The sequence below is a fragment of the Heliangelus exortis genome, chromosome 6 (assembly GCF_036169615.1).
Source record: "Heliangelus exortis chromosome 6, bHelExo1.hap1, whole genome shotgun sequence".
In the NCBI taxonomy this organism is placed as follows: domain Eukaryota; kingdom Metazoa; phylum Chordata; class Aves; order Apodiformes; family Trochilidae; genus Heliangelus; species Heliangelus exortis.
Genome location: NC_092427.1, coordinates 37,028,991 through 37,046,874, shown reverse-complemented (window position 1 = coordinate 37,046,874; position 17,884 = coordinate 37,028,991). Strand labels below are relative to the sequence as shown.

The 17,884-nt window shown below is 44.2% G+C and overlaps 2 protein-coding genes across 11 annotated transcripts in view; one reads left to right on the top strand and one right to left on the bottom strand.

The window, feature by feature from the left end:
* PLCL1 (phospholipase C like 1 (inactive)) overlaps nt 1-3,423 on the bottom strand; it is a 152,327-nt gene extending 148,904 nt beyond the window's left edge. The window contains exon 1 of the mRNA XM_071747897.1: nt 2,846-3,423. Coding sequence (XP_071603998.1) covers nt 2,846-3,100 — 255 coding nt within the window. The 5' untranslated portion in view covers nt 3,101-3,423. The remainder of the gene's footprint in view (nt 1-2,845) is intronic.
* A 1,711-nt stretch (nt 3,424-5,134) lies between these two features.
* BOLL (boule homolog, RNA binding protein) overlaps nt 5,135-17,884 on the top strand; it is a 28,017-nt gene continuing 15,267 nt past the window's right edge. For 2 of the 10 annotated variants that reach the window (XM_071747888.1, XM_071747886.1), the window contains exons 1-3: nt 5,135-5,220; nt 10,301-10,368; nt 15,325-15,468. In XM_071747888.1, coding sequence (XP_071603989.1) covers nt 5,151-5,220; nt 10,301-10,368; nt 15,325-15,468 — 282 coding nt within the window. In that variant the 5' untranslated portion in view covers nt 5,135-5,150. Of the gene's footprint in view, nt 5,402-5,451; nt 6,142-10,300; nt 10,369-11,939; nt 12,435-12,604; nt 12,646-12,775; nt 13,254-15,324; nt 15,469-17,884 lie in introns of those variants that run through there. The other 8 variants (XM_071747890.1, XM_071747887.1, XM_071747893.1 and 5 more) reach the window with 8 other exon arrangements.

Here is a 17,884-nt window from a genome sequence, read left to right as displayed (position 1 = left end):
AGTCTACAAAGCTGGGAACATGACTAAAGTAAAATGGGAATAAAAATATTCCCAGCTACATTTTTTTCTCTTTGTATAAATGAGTTCTTTTGTTTTTGAGGCCAAACATGGAGCACGTGAATGCACTGAAGATTATGTAAAAGGGTTCATATGTTACTTGCAGTATATGCCAAATGCAATGTGCTGCAGGAAAGGTTTTTATAGCAAGTCCCTGTTTTGTCCTTTGTACTTCATATTGATACTGTGGATGCCAAAACATTGCAGTGTAAGCAAGTCTGTCTTCCACTGGAATTATGCTCTCAGATGCTAACCTTGAAACTTGCAGAGTTCTAAAAGATAGCTGGGGAAAAAATGCTGTTACAAGTATACTTTGATCATCTGAAGCCACAGAACTTGAACTTTTCCTTTAATTCAGTGAGACCATTCATGTCTAAAGTATGCCTCTAAATGCTGGGAGAAAAATGGGCAAACAAGCCAAGCGTTTCCAACTTCTGCAGAATAAGAGCTTGCCCTGACAGTAACACTACTTTTGCCTTCTTGAATCCAATTTTTCAGCTGGTAAAATCAACTTAAAGAAAGCAACAGAATACTATTCTGACTCTGGATTATATGAAGATATGGACTTCCTAAAGTAAAATAAACACAATAAAACACTGTTAAATGCATTCCCCAGCAGAAGGTACAATGTTTAAACGTAACTCCTGCATGCTCAAGTCCTAAAAAAGCAGGAAAGTAAAACAAGTTTCGTTTTATTTTTAATCTTAATGTCAACTAATATTTGCATTTAACACTTGAATAACATTTCCTAGGACATCAGATATTCCTGAAAGATGCAGATAAATCATTTAATTCCTATCCCAAGCAAAAAGTATCTACCATTTTCACAGGTATAATAATGTCAAAGGAAAACTGTGATTCCAAACTCTTTTACCCCTCAGACAACCTTGTGGGGAAACAAACATGATGGTCTGTCTGGGGTCCCAACAGCATGCTTTCAAGGTGCAAATTCTCAAGGTCAAATACCTGCTATCAGGCACATTCATATTATTTGATTTAATGAATCAGCTTAACAACTAAATATATGATTAATTACAGTACTTGTTATTCTATCAATAGTCTATTCCAGACCCTTGCAGGGTATATTGGAATATTTTTTTTATTATCCAGACTGCATCTATGCAGAGACATCTTTAGTTCTAAAGGCAATGCTAACCCAGAAATCAGATTGTCCCTCACACAGCATCCAATCCATTGACCAGCCCATCCCAGTTATCCTGCTCTGCACCTGCTCCAGTTTGAATGCACCATTCCTAAGCACAGGAACCTGAGCTTACCAAGTACTTCAGGTGAGGCCTTACCAGTTCCTTATTAACATTAATATTTTCTTATCAGAAATCTCTCTGCTGATAAACACCATCCCAGGATGTATCTCAAGAAATATCCCCACTTGGAAGCTACTTTTTTATCACTTTTAAGAGTATTACTGAATACCAACCTCTGGTGAAAATGCTGCCTGGTTATTAAAAACCCCTGCCATTTGTGACATTAAAACATATCTACCACATAGAATTGGTCCACTCTGTAAAAAAACATTTTATGCTCTTCAATTTAAACCCAAGTTTATAGATTTTCAATTTTTGAAACATTCACAAAATTCCAACAGAAAAAACCTTTCCCATACCAGAACACCTGCAGAATTCCAGTCCTGATATAGTGAAGCACTTACATTGGAAGCATTCCCTCAACACTCACTGGATGGCTTTAGAAGGCTAAAGCCACGCTTCAATGCTTTGTTGGATTTAATGGGTTAATATTTCAAGGTGGAACTTTCAAAGGATCCTCCAAGCTCTTTTGCACGTAACTACCTCGGGCCTCCTCTAAAAGCTAAAGCTTTAAAATGCAAAAAGCAAACGTTTTGTTTACCCATTCCTCTTTGAATGGATAGCACAAGCGCTAAGCATGTGTTCTTTGCTTCTTGCCTTGAGCTAGAGCTCTGCCCAGCGCTTTCACACATTTACAGAAGCGAAGTCTCATTTTCCACTGCTAACCGGATGCCTTCCAAGTGCAAATCGTTACAAGAGGATCACGTGTGACCATATGCCAAATTAACTTTGCTCAGGAGACTTCATTCATCGTCTCAGCAGAAACCAGCGATTAGCCCACGTACTCGCAAGGAGATACCGTTTCGTTCGAAACCGCATAGTTTCTTCTTAAAAATTAAAGTGGGAGGAAAAAAACCCAACAGATGAACACAATCACGAGGCGATTTTCCTTACTCCACTGTAACAAAGACGGAGGCTTTCGAGAGCACGCCGACCTGTTAATTTCACATTGAGGGTGTTAAACACACGGTGCTGCTCCGCAGCAATCTGTACGGCACTCAGCCCCCAAACACGCCTTCTGCTAATTTGTGACGCTGCATATTTTGCTACTCAAAAGCAACGAAAACCATCGCGGCTATCCATTCTGCCTCCAGGTGCTTCATAAATATTAAACACCAACAGATACGAGCTGCTACACAAAAACTTTGCAACTCCGCGGGAAGCTGTCCCGCTCTCTCATTCACGGCACCCCTCAACGGCGGCGGGGACAGCACCCCACCGCAGCCCGCTCCCCCGGGACACCCTTCCAGCAGCCGCGGGGGCCGGCACCGAGCCTGTCGCCGGAGGGCTCCGGAGGGTTGCGGCGCCGCAGCTCCGGCACCCCGGCTCGGTGCCGGCAGGGCGGCGGCTTTACCGGAGCGCAGGGTCCCCCCCGCGCCCTCCCCAGCTCCCCGCAGGAAGGGGCGCACCGGAGGGCGGCTCCATCCCGGACAACCCGGCGGCGGGGACTCCCCAGGTCGTACCTTGATTATGCTGCTCCTCCGCGGGGTGGCCTTGGCCGCTTCCAGTAGGCAAGCGTCGGGGTCGGGCGGTGCCGCCGGTGTCAGGTAGCGCTCGGTGGTACCGACGGCTGAGACGCCGCTACGGCGTTCCCGCCTCCGGCCAGCGGCCGGGGCGTCCAGCGAAGCGGGCTCGGGCTCCTCCTCGGCACGGTGAGCGGCGTCAGGAGGGGCACGGCCCGCCGCCGGCTGCTCCTTGCTGCCGACAGCCTCTGCCATCGCCCCGCCGAGCGCTGTCAACTTCTCCGGTGCCGCCGAGAGGCCGGGTTGGAGGGGTGAGGGGGCAGAAACGCGGACGGACGTCGCCCCGCGGCGCTCCCCTCACGGCACGGCGGCGGCGGCTGCCGCGCCAACTTTCCCCGGAGGAGCCATCTCCGTTCCCCGCAGGTCCCGCCGAGGGAGCGGGGAGGGTAACGGCCCGAAGTGTCGGGAAGGGGGTGGGAGGTGGGGTTGGAGGGAGTGGGGGGTGGGGGGGATAAGCGGGGCGGGAGGGGAGCGCGCAGGAAGTGCGGCGGCAGCGGCGGCGGCACCCGCTCTGTTGTGACAGGAGCCGGGCGTGTTTTGACAGGCGGAGTTGACGGACGGGCCGCCGGGCCAATCAGCGCCGCGGCCTCCCCCGGTGGGCGCGGCGGCGGCCAATAGGAACGGCGTGGGGGCGTGCCCGCGGGACGCCTGGATGGGCTCTGAGGGCGGCGCGGGGCAGGTAGGGCTGTGAGGGAGCGCGCGAGGGGAACCCGCCGGCACCCGCCGCCCCTCATAGCGTAAGGGACGGGCCCGTCCCCTCTGCCCGGTGGAGGTGTGAGGAAAGGGACGCGTGAATGCTCTCCCACGCGTGTTTTCGGGAGGTTAGGGCTGCGCCCGCCTCGGGATACAAAGAGCGTGTGAGGGAAAAGGTGTTGGGTTCGCTCCGTGGTCAGACCCTCGCGGGAGGAGAGCGGCCGGGGCGAGGCAGGGAGGCCGCTGGGTTAGCGAGGGAGCGCTGCCCCCGCCATCAATAGGGCCGGTGGTGAGGAGAACGCCGCGCTCGGGGCCCCCGGTACCGGGGCTGAGAGCCGCCGGTGAGCCGGAGCGCGTCCGCGACGTGAGGGGAGTGGGGTGGATGTCGCCACGGACGGCGGAGACGCGACTCACCTCGGGACGGCTCCCTCGCTTGAAAATGATCCCGGGAATCGGCGGATCGGGCGGAGCTGCCGCTTTTGCCGCCCTTTTACCTCAGCTCCCTTCCCCGCGAGACCGGCGGCCCGCACGCGCCGCGCCCCTCACTCCCAGCCCCGCGCGGCCCCTACGGGGTCGCCGTCGCGTGGCCAACAGCGCCCCCTGGCGGCGCGGCGGGAACTGAAGCGGCTCCTTTCCCGCTCAGCACCGAGGGGTCCGCGGACCAACCGGGACCGGCACCGGGATTGGTACCGGGATGTGAAGAGGAGGAAAAGAACCGGCCTCCGCCCGGGGAAAGGGAGAGCAGCAGGGGTAACAGCCCAGGAAAAAGGAAAAGAGTCAAGAGGTGAGAAAAAGGTTCTACGGAAATGGTGAAAAAAGAGGAAAAAGCTGGGCTGAGGGGGGCTGGAAATGTGAGATTGTTCAAAATTTGCTTGAAATGCAATAAGGCAGTGGAAAAATTTCACTTCTGTCTGGCTTCTTATTTCCTAATGAATGTGTTTGGCACCTGCTGGCAGTCAAGATAATCTCCTTATCCCATTAGCTACTAACAAATGCCAAGCTACAGGACAGAATTTCCCCTTAAAGGGTTTGAAATATATATATATACACTCACTATACTAAATATCTAAGATTTATAATTCCACATAAAACCCCCAGAACTTCTGTCAGGTTACCAAGGCATTTATCACGTTCAACACACAATGCTAACTGGAGGACAGATCTAAATACCACAAACTTTTTTTTTATTATTTTCATGAGCTTCCATCTAAATTTGATGTAAAAAATGTCTTTACATTTATACAAATTGTTTTCTTTCTTTTTTCTTTTTTTTTCAGTGAGACAGGCATAAAATAAGCAAGCCTAAAAGAAGGTAGAAAATATTCAAACTGAAGAAACATTTATCTAAAAAAATACTGGAAGGAAAAGACTGGTGGAGGGCTCAACCCCAGCCTGCATTGTACATGAGGAAGAAATGACACCAGGTCATTGCCACAGAGAGAGAGGTAAAAAAGGAGGTAATAAAAGAGAGTAAAAGGTAAGAGAGAGGTAAAAAGAGGTAAAAAAGGAGTAATAAAAAAGGAGAGAGGTAAAAAAGGAGTAATAAAAGCTTATGGATACACAGCTACATATTGTCAAGCAGACTGACTTAAGAGGATTTAAGTTTAAAGACAAAGGAAAAGGTAATTACCATGCTGTATGTTATCAGAAGGTATTATTACTTCACATGGAATTATATTGCAGCTTTTCCATACATTTGGTGAAATCATACAGAGTTTAACCACCAGTTTAATTATTTGGGAGCAGAAAAGTAGTCTGAGAGCTGGAATCTGCTGCACCCACCAGGAAACTGTATGTAGCCTGGTGCACAGACAGGTGCAAGTAACATCCTAAAGAATTTTATCCTTTCTCAGATGCAAGTAACATCCTAAAGAATTTTATCCTTTGTAGGAGGTGTCTTATGCACCTCAAATTAGAGAGGTATTTGTTGTCAGACACATTTGTCTTCTGAGATCAGAAGTTTAAAAATCATTTAATTCTCACTTTAGATGACAGCCTTTGACACCTAAAGTCTTACTGAAAAGATTCTACAGGAAACCTGCAGATTTTATGTTTCATAAACATCAAGCCTAAAGGGAACACAGAATTTGCTCTGTCCACAAGATGTAGAGGGTTTGGAATGGCAAAGCTAAGAGAGAGTTTAGTTAAAGTTCTCTCCAGAAGAGAATAACAGGTTGACTGTTTTTATACCTATTTTTCTGACTATGGATCTCTGGATGCTTCTGAGGCATCCATATGTAATCTGCTTGTGTTTATAAATGTGAAAACCCACAAATGCTGAGGGGAAAAAAGCAACTGGTTTTGACACTTTTTCATATTTCATTGAAAAAAAACCAAACAGTTAAAAAAAGTAAGCTTTACACTAAAAGTGCTTGCTTAGAAAGTTAAAAAAAATTAAGATTGCCTGGTGACAAGTGTATTTAGAAGGTTTCCATATTAATTTTTAAGATCACCTGATGTACAAAGACACTGCAATGTTGTCTACATTTACTTGAGAAAAGAGTGGGACAGATTTTCAGGAGCAGTCAAGGAATTCACTCAAGGTAAGAAAGGAAAGATGATAGATTAAAAAAAAAACAGCAGCTATTTGTGTTTGCCTGAATGTAAGAGTCAGCAAGTGCCTGCAGCATCCATTTTAATGTGGTTTTTTTGGTACAGTCAACTTACTCCATCCTCAAGGCATGGAATTGTTCCTCAGTAGGTGTATTTTTTGTCAGAAAACAGCTGAAAATACAGTCTTGGAGCTGTGCTGAAGTTCAGCCTACACAAACCAGTAGTTCAGTCCCAGACAGAGCATTTTGGGAAGCTCTTAAGTACAAGTGTTCTGCTGGGAGCTGAAAGTGCTGCTCCTGTACCAATTGCCCATAGCTGATGGAGTCTGAAAACTGACATCTTTTCCTGTGTCAGGATTTGAAAGACCAGGTAAGACAGAGAGAGAAGAAGCAGTAATTTCTTCAGGGATGCATTCACAGTGACAGCAAATCAGAATCCATTTTAGAACTGATGATGCTTATGCACAGCAATTGATGGGAAAATGTATTGCTAGGTAATTCCTTAAGGTAGTCATTTTTTTTTAAGTCTCTGTGTGTCTGTGTGTGCAGTTATAGGCTGAATATGACATTTAAAAAACACAAACAACAAAAAAACTTATTGATAGAATTTACTTATACAAACATATTTTTTGCTAAGCTTCACTCAGGTTTTGGCAAGACAACATCAAGTCACATTTTGCCTGAAAAACTATTCTTATGCTTTTAGGCTGGAAAAAAAAGCCAATTTTAGGTCAATATAAAACAACTATAGTCAGAAGGTCATAATCTTTGATTTTAAAAGCCACTGGTTTTATAAATATTTAAACCCCATTGTTTTCTTATTCTGATTTTCAAGGGCAGAGGTTTGGCAAGAATCCATTTCCCTTAGATAAACAAAGAATCCCAACACAAGTCATACACCCTTCAGCTTTTTTGGCCAAAGTGATTGAAGATTGGGAAGTTAAAAAGAAACTGAAAATAAGCTTTTTGATGGGACAGCATCAGATAATCCCAGAAGTGGTGCCAAGACCTAGGCAGAACACAAACAGAGTTTATTCATTGCATGATAGTGAAGCTTTCTCAAGTTTTTCCATCTTCAGTTCCTAGTTGCTTAAATTTAGGGGAGGAAAGAGAAGGCATGCTGTATACAGCATAAAATAAATTGTCTTGAGGATTTGGAGGAGCCTTAAAGATCAATTCTTATTCACACCTAATGATACTTAATAATAATGGCTCTAGTTTAAGGTAGGTGGTAATTTCACTTAATGAGAACATTTTCCAATGACTGTTTTTTCCACAGAGCTCCTTTTAACTCTACTGATCATTGCTTTGAGTATTTCTTTGGCTGTGACACATGCACAGAAACCTGACTGTAGTTGTTGCTGCCTTTCAGGCTACATGAACTTATTTGTTAACTGCTATGAACAGTGTGATTAGATTCCCCCTTTCCTTGGTAATTATTTAGTAACAGGTACAATTTGATGCCATCATACTATGTCACTGCCTTTCTCATCCTTGCCAGCTAAATGGATGTGTTCAGTGTTAAAAAGATGTGTGGCAACCTGGTTGCAGTGTGTTTCCATGCAGTTTTTTTGGGAACATTTGGATTATCACAAACTGCAGCTGCTGGGGATACCTGCTAAAATAGCTGTTATTGAAAAATTCTTTTTATTGAGGATAGAAAACATTCTGGTTATATCCCAATTAAAAGCTACTCTTATGGTCTCTCATCTTGCCACCTCAGAAAAAAAAAATAATCACTAGCAATGTCAGCAGTAGCCATATTTGTACTTATTTAGCAGGTAAGGACATGGAGGCAATTTGGTCAGTATTTAAGCTTTTCTGCCTATTAATCTGACACAAAAACTGCCACTTAACTCTCTGAAAGATTTTGCATTGCTCAGCTAGGTTTGGTCATAAACAAGTTAATCCTGTGCAGCCTGGGCCACTGAGGGAACATTCAGTAGCCTGACCAAAAGGAGAAGAGACTCCTCATTTGGAATTCTTCCTGGGGGCTTCTGACAACACAATGTGAGGAAAAGCATCAAATAACCTAATAGGAGTGATGTAATTAATTAGGAAAGGAGTGAATTCAAATGAATTAGGAAGGGACCAACCTCTCTACCTTGTAAGAAGACCTCTTTAGCATTGTGGTAGGATAGAGGTGTTATTAAATTACACTTAGATCCATACACTTCCAGCAAAGCCTGGTACTTTATCTTACTTGCAAGTACTTTTTTCCCCACTTGTGTTTCATAACACATGTCAACTGTTTATAATCTTTGCTTCTTGTTTATTTCTGCCTGCAGAATTTAATATTTGGGAAAAGATGTAGGATACAAAACAATTACAAGAATATTAAAACCCCAGTATTTATCAAAGCCAGGATAAGCATTAAATTTTGACTAGAAGAAACAGTAGGGTAAAACAGAGAGGAAAAGCCAATTGAGACTGTCACACTACACTAAAATAACTGAGGAGTCAGATAATTTTCTCTTCACCCACCTAACTGCTGATCTATTAATATTTCCATGTGACACACATCTATGGTGTTTAGTTGGAGAACTATGCTTTTATATTATGTAAAGGAATAGGATTTCTCAGTAGACACATTTATTATTTCCAATTAATAACTAACCTACCACCTACCTTTCTCCTGTGAATGATGAGCTTCTGGATTTGCCATTATGATGAGAAAAAGGGGACAAGAGAGGCAAAAGGAAGTGAGCCAGAGTATAGTTGATAGGAGGTGGACTGAATGAGGATGCAGCCTGGTGTCTGGCTGCATGTTTCTGGTGGCAACCAGAAACAAAAGTAGGAGGTAGAGCCAAAGGGCAGAGAGAATGGTGGAAATTAGGGTGGGGTGAGGAGTCATGGCTCATTTAGAAGGGAAAGGTGCCCAGCTAACCCAAGAAAGGGAACAGTAAGAGGCTGAAATATCATATCAGAGGAAAAACACCCACACGTTTGAATACAAGGAAAACTTCCCAGAAAGAAATCATTTCCTTGTGTATTTTTCCCATGGCACTGACTAATTTTTGTATTCAGTGCCACCATCATTTGCTTCCCAGCACTGCTGTCTCTCAGAAAGCCTCCTTACAAATCCTCAAATACGTAAGAGCTCTTGGCTTTTGATTGTTCTGGTTAAGGCTCAAGGTGTAAAGAATCCATTCCCAAGCTCATGAGACAAATCAGTGTCCACATCTTTGTAAATCACCTATTTTTGTAATAGAGTCCATGCAGCAGAGGCAGAAGGTTTAGTTACATGCTAGGATACATTTTTATGAAATTGAGAGCAGGAAGTAAGTAATCTTTCATCTGGCACAGTCTGGCTTTCCCTGTCTGACAACAGTATATTAATGCTTGTATTTCCATGAAAGGATCTTAAGTTGCTGGTAGGGAAGCCAGGATTATTATCTACAGGTGTAAGTAGTAGAAGCAAAAAAGGTAGCAGGTCAGGAAATCAATCAGTGAAACAGCAGCCTGCTGCCAGGCTCTGTATTACTCATAAAACCAAGCTTGTCTTTTTGTACCTGGAGAATTCTTCTCCTCCTTTCTCCTCCCAGGCCAATTTCCCCCAGTTTTCCCCTCTTGCCTTTTTCAATTTATCATCCCTCACTTAGCCTCCGACCTCCTCTGATCCTATAAAAAGGGACAAAAGGCACCAGCACTGTCAGACTGTTGTCCTTGTCCAGCAATGCCTCTTAATTTGTGGGAGAGAGCAGTAGGAGAGATGATTTCACACTGTGTACATTGCTGACGTGCAGAGTCAGGAAAAACAGGCACATTCCTGACTTCCTTTGAGAGGGATTTCCTCTGTTCCTGTCATGAACCAGACACACAGAGCCAGGGCAGCCCAGCAACTCCTGGTGTAATGCTTCAATCCCATATTCATGGCAACATTTTTTGGCAGCTTTGCTAGTAATCTTGGTCAATTTGTAGATGTGTTGCATTTTGGGGTTTCCAGTTTTTAAATTATCAGACTAAAAGCCAGCTCCATCGTTCTCATTTATCTGCAGAAGTCCTATTTTAAATGTAAATGTCCCAGATTTAGGTGTTTTTTTAACTTCAAGAGGAGATGTAATGTAGAAGACCCAACAATTAAAATTATGCAAAGTACACTTTGATGTCTCTGAATGTTTCTCTATTCTTTCAACTGTTCTGCCTCCAGATTCTCCAAATGAAGATATGAGGCCTATTCTACCTCTCACATCATTAGAATGTAGTGCTGTTCTCAGGGTAAGCTTTTTTACTCTCTGATAAATATTCATAAAAGCCAATGAATGCAATTCAGCAGAGTTCTGTAATCATACAAAATAACTGTTCCTCAAAATCTCATCAGCTCTGCTGAAATTACTTTTACATTTATACAGTTTTCTCAGCTAAAAGAAGTCACTACTGAAAGTCAAGCATTATATTATTCTGTATTAACCCACGGAGTTATTTGAAAGTGTATTTTAGGTTTGTTTTTTTTTTTTATTCCTTGTGATAATGTTGCAGAAGCTGGCAGATAATGAAACGAGAGTAAGGAGCGGTGTAGGATCCTGTAAGGAATCCAGAACTGTCCCCTGCCTAAACTTAGAGTTAAATAATGTCATTTATATGGGAAGTGCTGTTAATTTCAGGTTGGATCAGTGTAATTTGTATAAGGCAAACTTGAACAAGACAGGTTTGAATTCCAAACACATTTACTGTAGATGTTATTGAGATAATTATCTTTGAAGTTTTTATTTTAAAGCACCTTAAAAAGTAAAACAGGAGAGTAGCCAATGATGAATTGACCCTCTACTGATCCTGACACTGTGTTTTGGGGCTGAGCTGCTGTGAATGCTTGATCCCTTTGACAAGCAGCTTTCCCACTGGGGTGGTTCTCCTGGTACACACTTTTCTGCATTCCAGCTCTTGCTATCCTCAAACCAAGCATTTTTGCCAGGCTATACCCTGTTAGCACAGTGATTATAAGCTTGACATTGAAATCACTCATAGGTTTTTTTTGTTTGTTTGCTTTTTTTTTCCTCAGACCCATTCAGCAGCAGAGCTATTTCTAGGGCAATCTGCACAGGGTGAAATAATGTGGACATTTAGTGGACAGACTTACCCCTGACACAAGTGTTACTGTTGGTGCTTCTCCTGCAGAGCAGTAAGGGCTGAAAAAAAAAAAAAATCAGAATATTTCAAGGAGTGGTCACAAGCATTATTTTCTTTGCTAGTGAACCACAAGTCACATCTCTAAGGTTGTCCCCAGCTATTTTCAGGGCAGCCTGTCTACTGGAGAGGCTCTTTGGGAACCTCAGGAAGCTTTTTTTCCTCGAAGGAAGGCTTTTCACCTTTACATTTGTAACTTTAAACAATTCTTTTGACCCCTCCAAGCGAGTCAGACCCGGGGAACAGCCTCACTGGGGGGGTTTCACCTTCCTCCCCTTGAGGCCTGGGCAGAGGTGAGGTTGGTGACCTGGCTTTCCTCTCCGAAAGGATAAAATCCCCACCCTGAAGGTGGTGGGGACACCCCGTAAGGACATGAGAGGATAAAAGCTCCCACTGAAGGCGGTGGGGATACCCCCGGAGGGACGTTCCCTTCCTTGGGGCACCCTCCAGGGTCCCCGCGGCCTCCTCTTGCGGCCGCCATCCCCCTGAGGGGGCTCCCCGGCCGCACGGTACCCCCGGGGAGGGCAGGCGGGCCGGTGGGCAGCAGCCGGGGCTCGCCAGTCCGGATTGACCCCGAAGCCAGCACCCGCCATCCTCTCCCGAGGCAGCGGGGCGAGGGCGGTGGTGTGAGCGGCAGCTCCCGGGCAGCTCCCCCGGAGCCCTGAGGCGGGGCTGGGGGTGGGGGGTGAGGGACGGCGCGGAGCAGGTGCGGAGGGAGAGGCACCCCCGGCCCCTCGCTTGCCGCAGGGGTCCCGCTAAGGGGAGGCGAAGCCCCGAGGAGAGGGCGCGGATCTGAGGGGGGCGCGGATCTGAGGAGGGGGCGATTTCCCCCGGGGGGGCGAGGGGTGACGGGGAACCCGGGGCCGGCTGCTCCCTCAGCGGCGGCGCTCCGGGAAGGAGCGGGACGCGGCGGAGGGGCCTGTCTTCCCGGAGGGGTCCGGCCGAGGGTTTGCCCCGTCCCCTCCCGGCCTCTTCCCCCGCCACCCACCCTGCCCCAGCCCGCTCCCTCCCTCACAGCCGCCCCCGAGCGCGGCGCCGGGCGGTACCTTCCCCGCCGTCCTCTCTACGGGCGCCCGTCGAGGCGGAGCCGGGGAGGGCGAAGCGTGCCGGCAGCGTGCCGGGGCCGAGGCGGCGAGGGACGGATGGAGCCCGACAGCACGGTGAGGAAGGCGGTGGAAGGTGCGGGGGAGCCCCTCCGGAGGGAAGGGAGGGAGCGGGGGAAGAGGTGCGGCCTGCCCCGCCAGAGCGGCGCGGGATGGCGGCGGTGGCGGTTGCGGCCCTGCCCCGTTCCCCGGCCTGGGTTGCCGCCATTTTCTCTGTGGTGGCTTCGAGTTGTGGTAACCCGGTCCCCCCCTTGCCTCGGGGTATGAGGTAGCCGAGGAAGATGGGTGTTTAACTTGTGGCGTTATGGGCTGTGAAAAAAAATTAAAAAAAAAAAAAAAAAAAAATAGGAGGGGTCGCTTAAGGTCAGGGTTGGGGTGAATCAGCGGGATTTTGTAGCGTTGGGGTGGTGTGTTGAGGTGTTCAACGTCAAAATGAAAAATTTAACAATTCTGGTCAAGAGGCGTTGTCAAATAGGCTAAATAACCCGTAAAAATACTGATGAAATAGATAGCCGTGCGATTTGAGGAAAAAACGATTAAAAAAGAGTTTGAAAGCCTGTAGAAGCAAACGATTAGGCAATTGTCATGCTGGTAGCACAGATTTTTAGTATTTTCCTTGCTACACTGGCATTAAGCATGGGAAACGATGTTGAGAGAGCTGTTGGAATCAAGATTTTAGTGTTGGAATTCAGATTTAAGCGTTGGAATTCAGATTTTAGTGTTTTTAAAAATACTGGGTTTTACCGTACTGGGAGTTCTCAAGCGTTGTGTTTAATTCCTCATCATTTCTTCCATTTGGGGTGTTGGTGGTTTGTTTATTTTTTTTAATAAATCTGAAAAGTTTGCATGGAGAAAATGAAATTTGAAAGCTTTGAGGTAAGGCATGTATTTTGGCTTTAGAGTCAACTGTTAATCGTTACTTTACAGTTAAATTCAGGTATTTTAGTGCTGTACACAATGCCCAGATGGTGATACAAGTAGAATATAGTAATTGGTGTAGTGTTTACAGTAACCTGTTTAATTCTCCCTCAGCATTTGTTCTTGGCAGAAAACTTGCTTCTTTCTAAAGTGTTTGGAACTATGGGGACTATGACTGTTCTTGGCCTGCAAGTGTTGGGGTTTTGTGTTTATTTTGGTCGGGTGTTTTTTCTGGTTGGATGGGCTTTCTCTGGTTAGGTACTGCTCCAGGGTAGTATTCCCAGTAAGAGGACTGCCATACTTTCCTGAATAGATCAGGTCGGGGTTTTCCTCAGCCCTAAGTACATGTTTTAGTAAATTCAGAAAGAATTTTTTTATTTTCTGAAACTTAAAAAGGCATGGACTAAGTTGGATTTATTGTCCTTAAGGGATCCAAAACTATGGCATTAACCCATTACTCAACAGTACTAGTTTACAGGTAGCTGAGGAAATGGAACATAATCCTAGGAAGGACTGCAGGGCAAAAAAGTGTAACTGTTTCCCCTAACAGCCTTAATCGTTATTGATCTTCTGTCTGTCACTGTTATTTAACTGTCAGCCTTTATTTTTTGTGTTGTTTCTCTGAAATGTAAGGGATTTATTTTTACCCAAGAATGCTCAAAGGCAGAGGTAAGAAAATGCTCTCCTGTGAGTGAGAGAGGAAAAGTTGGAGAGTAAGACACAATGTAAATGAGAGGGGGATTCTATGAGGAGAGTAGTTCAAGAGTACTTTACTTTCTGATCTAGTTTTTGAGAGACCAAGAGATCTGGATACTTCAAGAAGTGAAATAACTTTGTGCTCAGTGCAGTAGCTTTCTATTTTTAAGACATGCTGGCAGGAGTTTTGTTAGTCCTAACTACAGATTTGAAGGTTTGCACAATGGTAAGGAAAAAAAAAAACACATTTATTTTGTATTCCTTTCCAAAGAGAAGTTGAAGGCTGGGACCTCTAGATTATAGTGACAGTGACATTTGTGGCATGGATTAGTGGTGTTATCAGCTGCCCTGAGCTTTGCTCCTTCTCACCCCAGCACCTGCCTAGCTCAGAACTGCTGAAGTCCTTGATCACTATGGAAACCATGATGCCCTGGCTGGCCACTAACTAAAACAGAGTATTTTATCAAGTTTGTTCTCACGGAATTGGGTCCTGCAGACTTCTCAAAAATTGCATCTTCCCTGAACAGCAAGTTGTGTCTGTAGTTTTGTCTCAGCAAAACCACTATGCAGGGCAGTGTTAGTTTGCAGTGACATGCAAGCCTGTATTGTTTCACAATTCACAGTTTTAAGCCTGGTGGAAGTTAAAACATTAGGCAGAGCACTAAACATTGGTTTCCATGAAGTTTCCACGAAGTTTCCACTGTACTGCATTCCCTCACTGGAGGTAGAGCAATTGGGTCCTTCTTTTGCAGAGGGAATTGCTGTTTGGATCACTGTGCACTGTGCTTGTTGACCAAGAGAGTGTTGAATCAAAAGATTAGACTTCAGGTACTGTTCTAGTCGGTGGTAACGAGCTTGTTGATTTTATGTGGCGGAATTAATTGTGCTTCGCACTTGAAAAATCAAGCTGAAGCTGTTGCAGAGAGCAGAGCATTGCAGATGGGTGTGGGAGCACAGGGTGAGCTGTAAAGGTCCTTCCCATATGGATTAAAAACCAGGGAGTTTCTAGGAGGTGTAAATCTCTGAAATAGAATTAATAATTGAAACAGATTCCTACAGCAGGATGCTCTGCGAAGTGAGGAGCTGAAACTGGGAGGTTGGGCCCTAAAAGTTTAATTCAGAAAGTTGTGGAAGACTTCAGCCCATAGTGTATCCACTAAGTCACTTAATTGCTTAGAACTAAGCTTATGTTGAAAGACTTCGAGCTGCATTCTGAATAAAAATAAGTGTTTAATGGTCAGTCGTTCAGCATTTGCCGTTGAGAAGTTTTCTATTTAGTGGCTTACATTTCCTAAGATACTGAAAACATTTGGAAATATTTTCTTTCAATCAGCAGATCACAAATCAGACGCAAACAGAACTTTTATCTTCATCTCCCAACACTGAGTCACCGGTGCCCTTAAATAACCTGACCAGTGCTCCAAGGGCTGGAACAGTTATTCCAAATCGCATCTTTGTAGGAGGAATTGATTTCGAGGTATTTTTTGGTTTTTTTCCCCTAATTTTACTACTACTTGGTAATTTATAACCCTATAAAAATCCTTGGGAAAAAAAAATGTGAGATGTAATGGTGTGTGTGTTTGTTTAGGTGGTAAGTGCCCTTCACTATAATGTTCCAATCAACAGCAGAGAATAAAGTTTTAAGCCTTGATTTACATAACTGCTGCAAAGTTGACCCTCTGCACTCCTAGCAGCTGGTAGTTTTTGAGGTACTGGGTCTTCAGAATTTTCTCTTTTCAAAGGAAATGGCTCTTCCAATCAGCACAGTTTACAGTAGAAAAGCCTGTGGAAGTTTTTTTTATTCTGTGTGACAGTGAAATGTAATAAACCATAAACACAGTGTTACAGTTTTCAAACGGAGCAGTTCCTTTAGCACTTTTTTTCCAGTTCATACAGAGGAGATACAATGCATGCATTCCTCAACTATGACAGTAATTTAAAAATAAAAAAAAAAAAAAAGCAATTAAACTATTAAAAACATTAAAGCTTTCCTGGGCAGTTTGCAGTGTTCTTCTTAATTCATTGAATGCTTGTACCTTTCCATATGCCCTAAATTTGGCAAATAGCAGCCAATATTGAACCATTCTTAAATTGTTCAGTTGCTTTGAACACTTACGGTGAGATACGCACCAGACCTCTATACCAGCTACTCTTTTGGGTTTTTTTTTAGCTTCTTTCCACCTTGGAGAATGAGTTAAGTCATTGACTTTTGCAAAACATTCTTGGTTTGCTTAGCTGTTTCTTCATTCCCACCAACAGTATCTCCCTACCTTCATCCTCCTGGGCTGAGCACCTTTTCAGCAGTGACTCAGATAAAGAGGAGGAAGACACAGTTCACTCAGACTATTTTCCATAATAAATTTAAGAAATTCCAAGATCATCTGGCAATTTGGCTGAGATAATTGAAAGGGAGGTATTAGTAATTTAAGGCCTTGGTATATTTTAACTTTAGCAAAGAGGTTCAGTATCTTTATTAATAATAAGGAAATTATTAGACCTGTGGGAAGCTCTGCCTCAGTTCTTTCTTCACTGAAATAGCAAAGGTTAAAACACTTCTGTGTAACATCACTATTTTTGTTAGCTGTCATTTATTGTTCATTTTGAAGGGTTTCCTGACTTTTTGGTTCAGTCACTGATGGGTCAATCTACTAGGAATCTTAATTTCAGCACAGCAGCAGAGAAATTGGGTTTATATCTGTATGTATAAAGAAGATGGACTCCATTGGGAAAGGAAATAAAAGGCTTGAAACATCTACAGACCTTTTAGCTATTCTTCTATTTATATATATATTTATATATCAAGTAGAGTCTTAAATTTCTGTTCAAATCATGGGATGTACATGTCAGTCAGTCTTGGATTGTTTTTTATTGGGAATTTTATGGCAAAATGCATTGTTGGTTTGTTTTTTTCCTCCAGAGGTCTTACTCAGGTCAGCTTTGAGAGAGTGGTGATGATAAAAAAGCTCTCTGTTTCAGAGGGAAAAAAAGTAGACAAAGAATTATTTGCTTTCCAGTAAACTGTTTTACCAGGCACTTGGATTTGGTCTGTCACCAGAGTTCCTGTTTGTAAGAGGAAACCTGCAGTCTTTTTAAATTCAGAGAAAAAATTGTGTAAGAGGAGTTGCAGTTGGGTGTTTTCATCTTGGTCTGTAGAGCTCTTTCTTCACTGGTGTCTCTTTAACATAGGTGAAGGCTTAACATGAGCTTCTTCAGAATCTGACAAATGCTTTTGCCCTCTCATGAGAAGGACAAAGAAGTCCTAAAAATGCTTCTGACAAGCAGTTATAGGCAACATGTTTGTCCAGATACTTGCCAGTTTCTTAGCACAGTGTTTTTTCTTCTTCCTCCCCTTTATCATGCTGCTCTGCAGATAAACTTGTGGCTTTCCAAGTTCATAGCCTTGTGCAGCTGAGCTTCATGTCCTTGAGGCATTAAATGGCACTCTCAGCACTGACCAGTCTTAAGGGCTCTTTGGTTGGTTCTTTTAACCTCCAGCTTTTTGAATCAGCTGAGCTACATGTAAGATATGGAGCTTAAAGGAAATAAATCTTACTTTGTCTGTGGGTCTTTCATCTCTAAGCAGAGACATGTTGGTGTTTGTTGGAGAACATTTTGGAGAAAGGAACATCTCCAATAAGAGTCTCTTACACTTTTTACATGCTTTTTTTTTTTTTTTTTTTACTTCAGTATGTGAGAACACTTTAGCTGTGGAATTGTTTTACATAAGCTATCAGCTGCCCGGCTGAGTCTGGGTATGTACACAGGCTTTCACACTTCTGGTTAGGTGCATGATCATGAAGAAAGTGGTTCTGGATTCCAGTCAGATTTATTTTTTTTTAACCTCTTCATGGTGGGTAGTTTCTCAAGAACTGGTGCAAGCAGTTCCCAAGGAG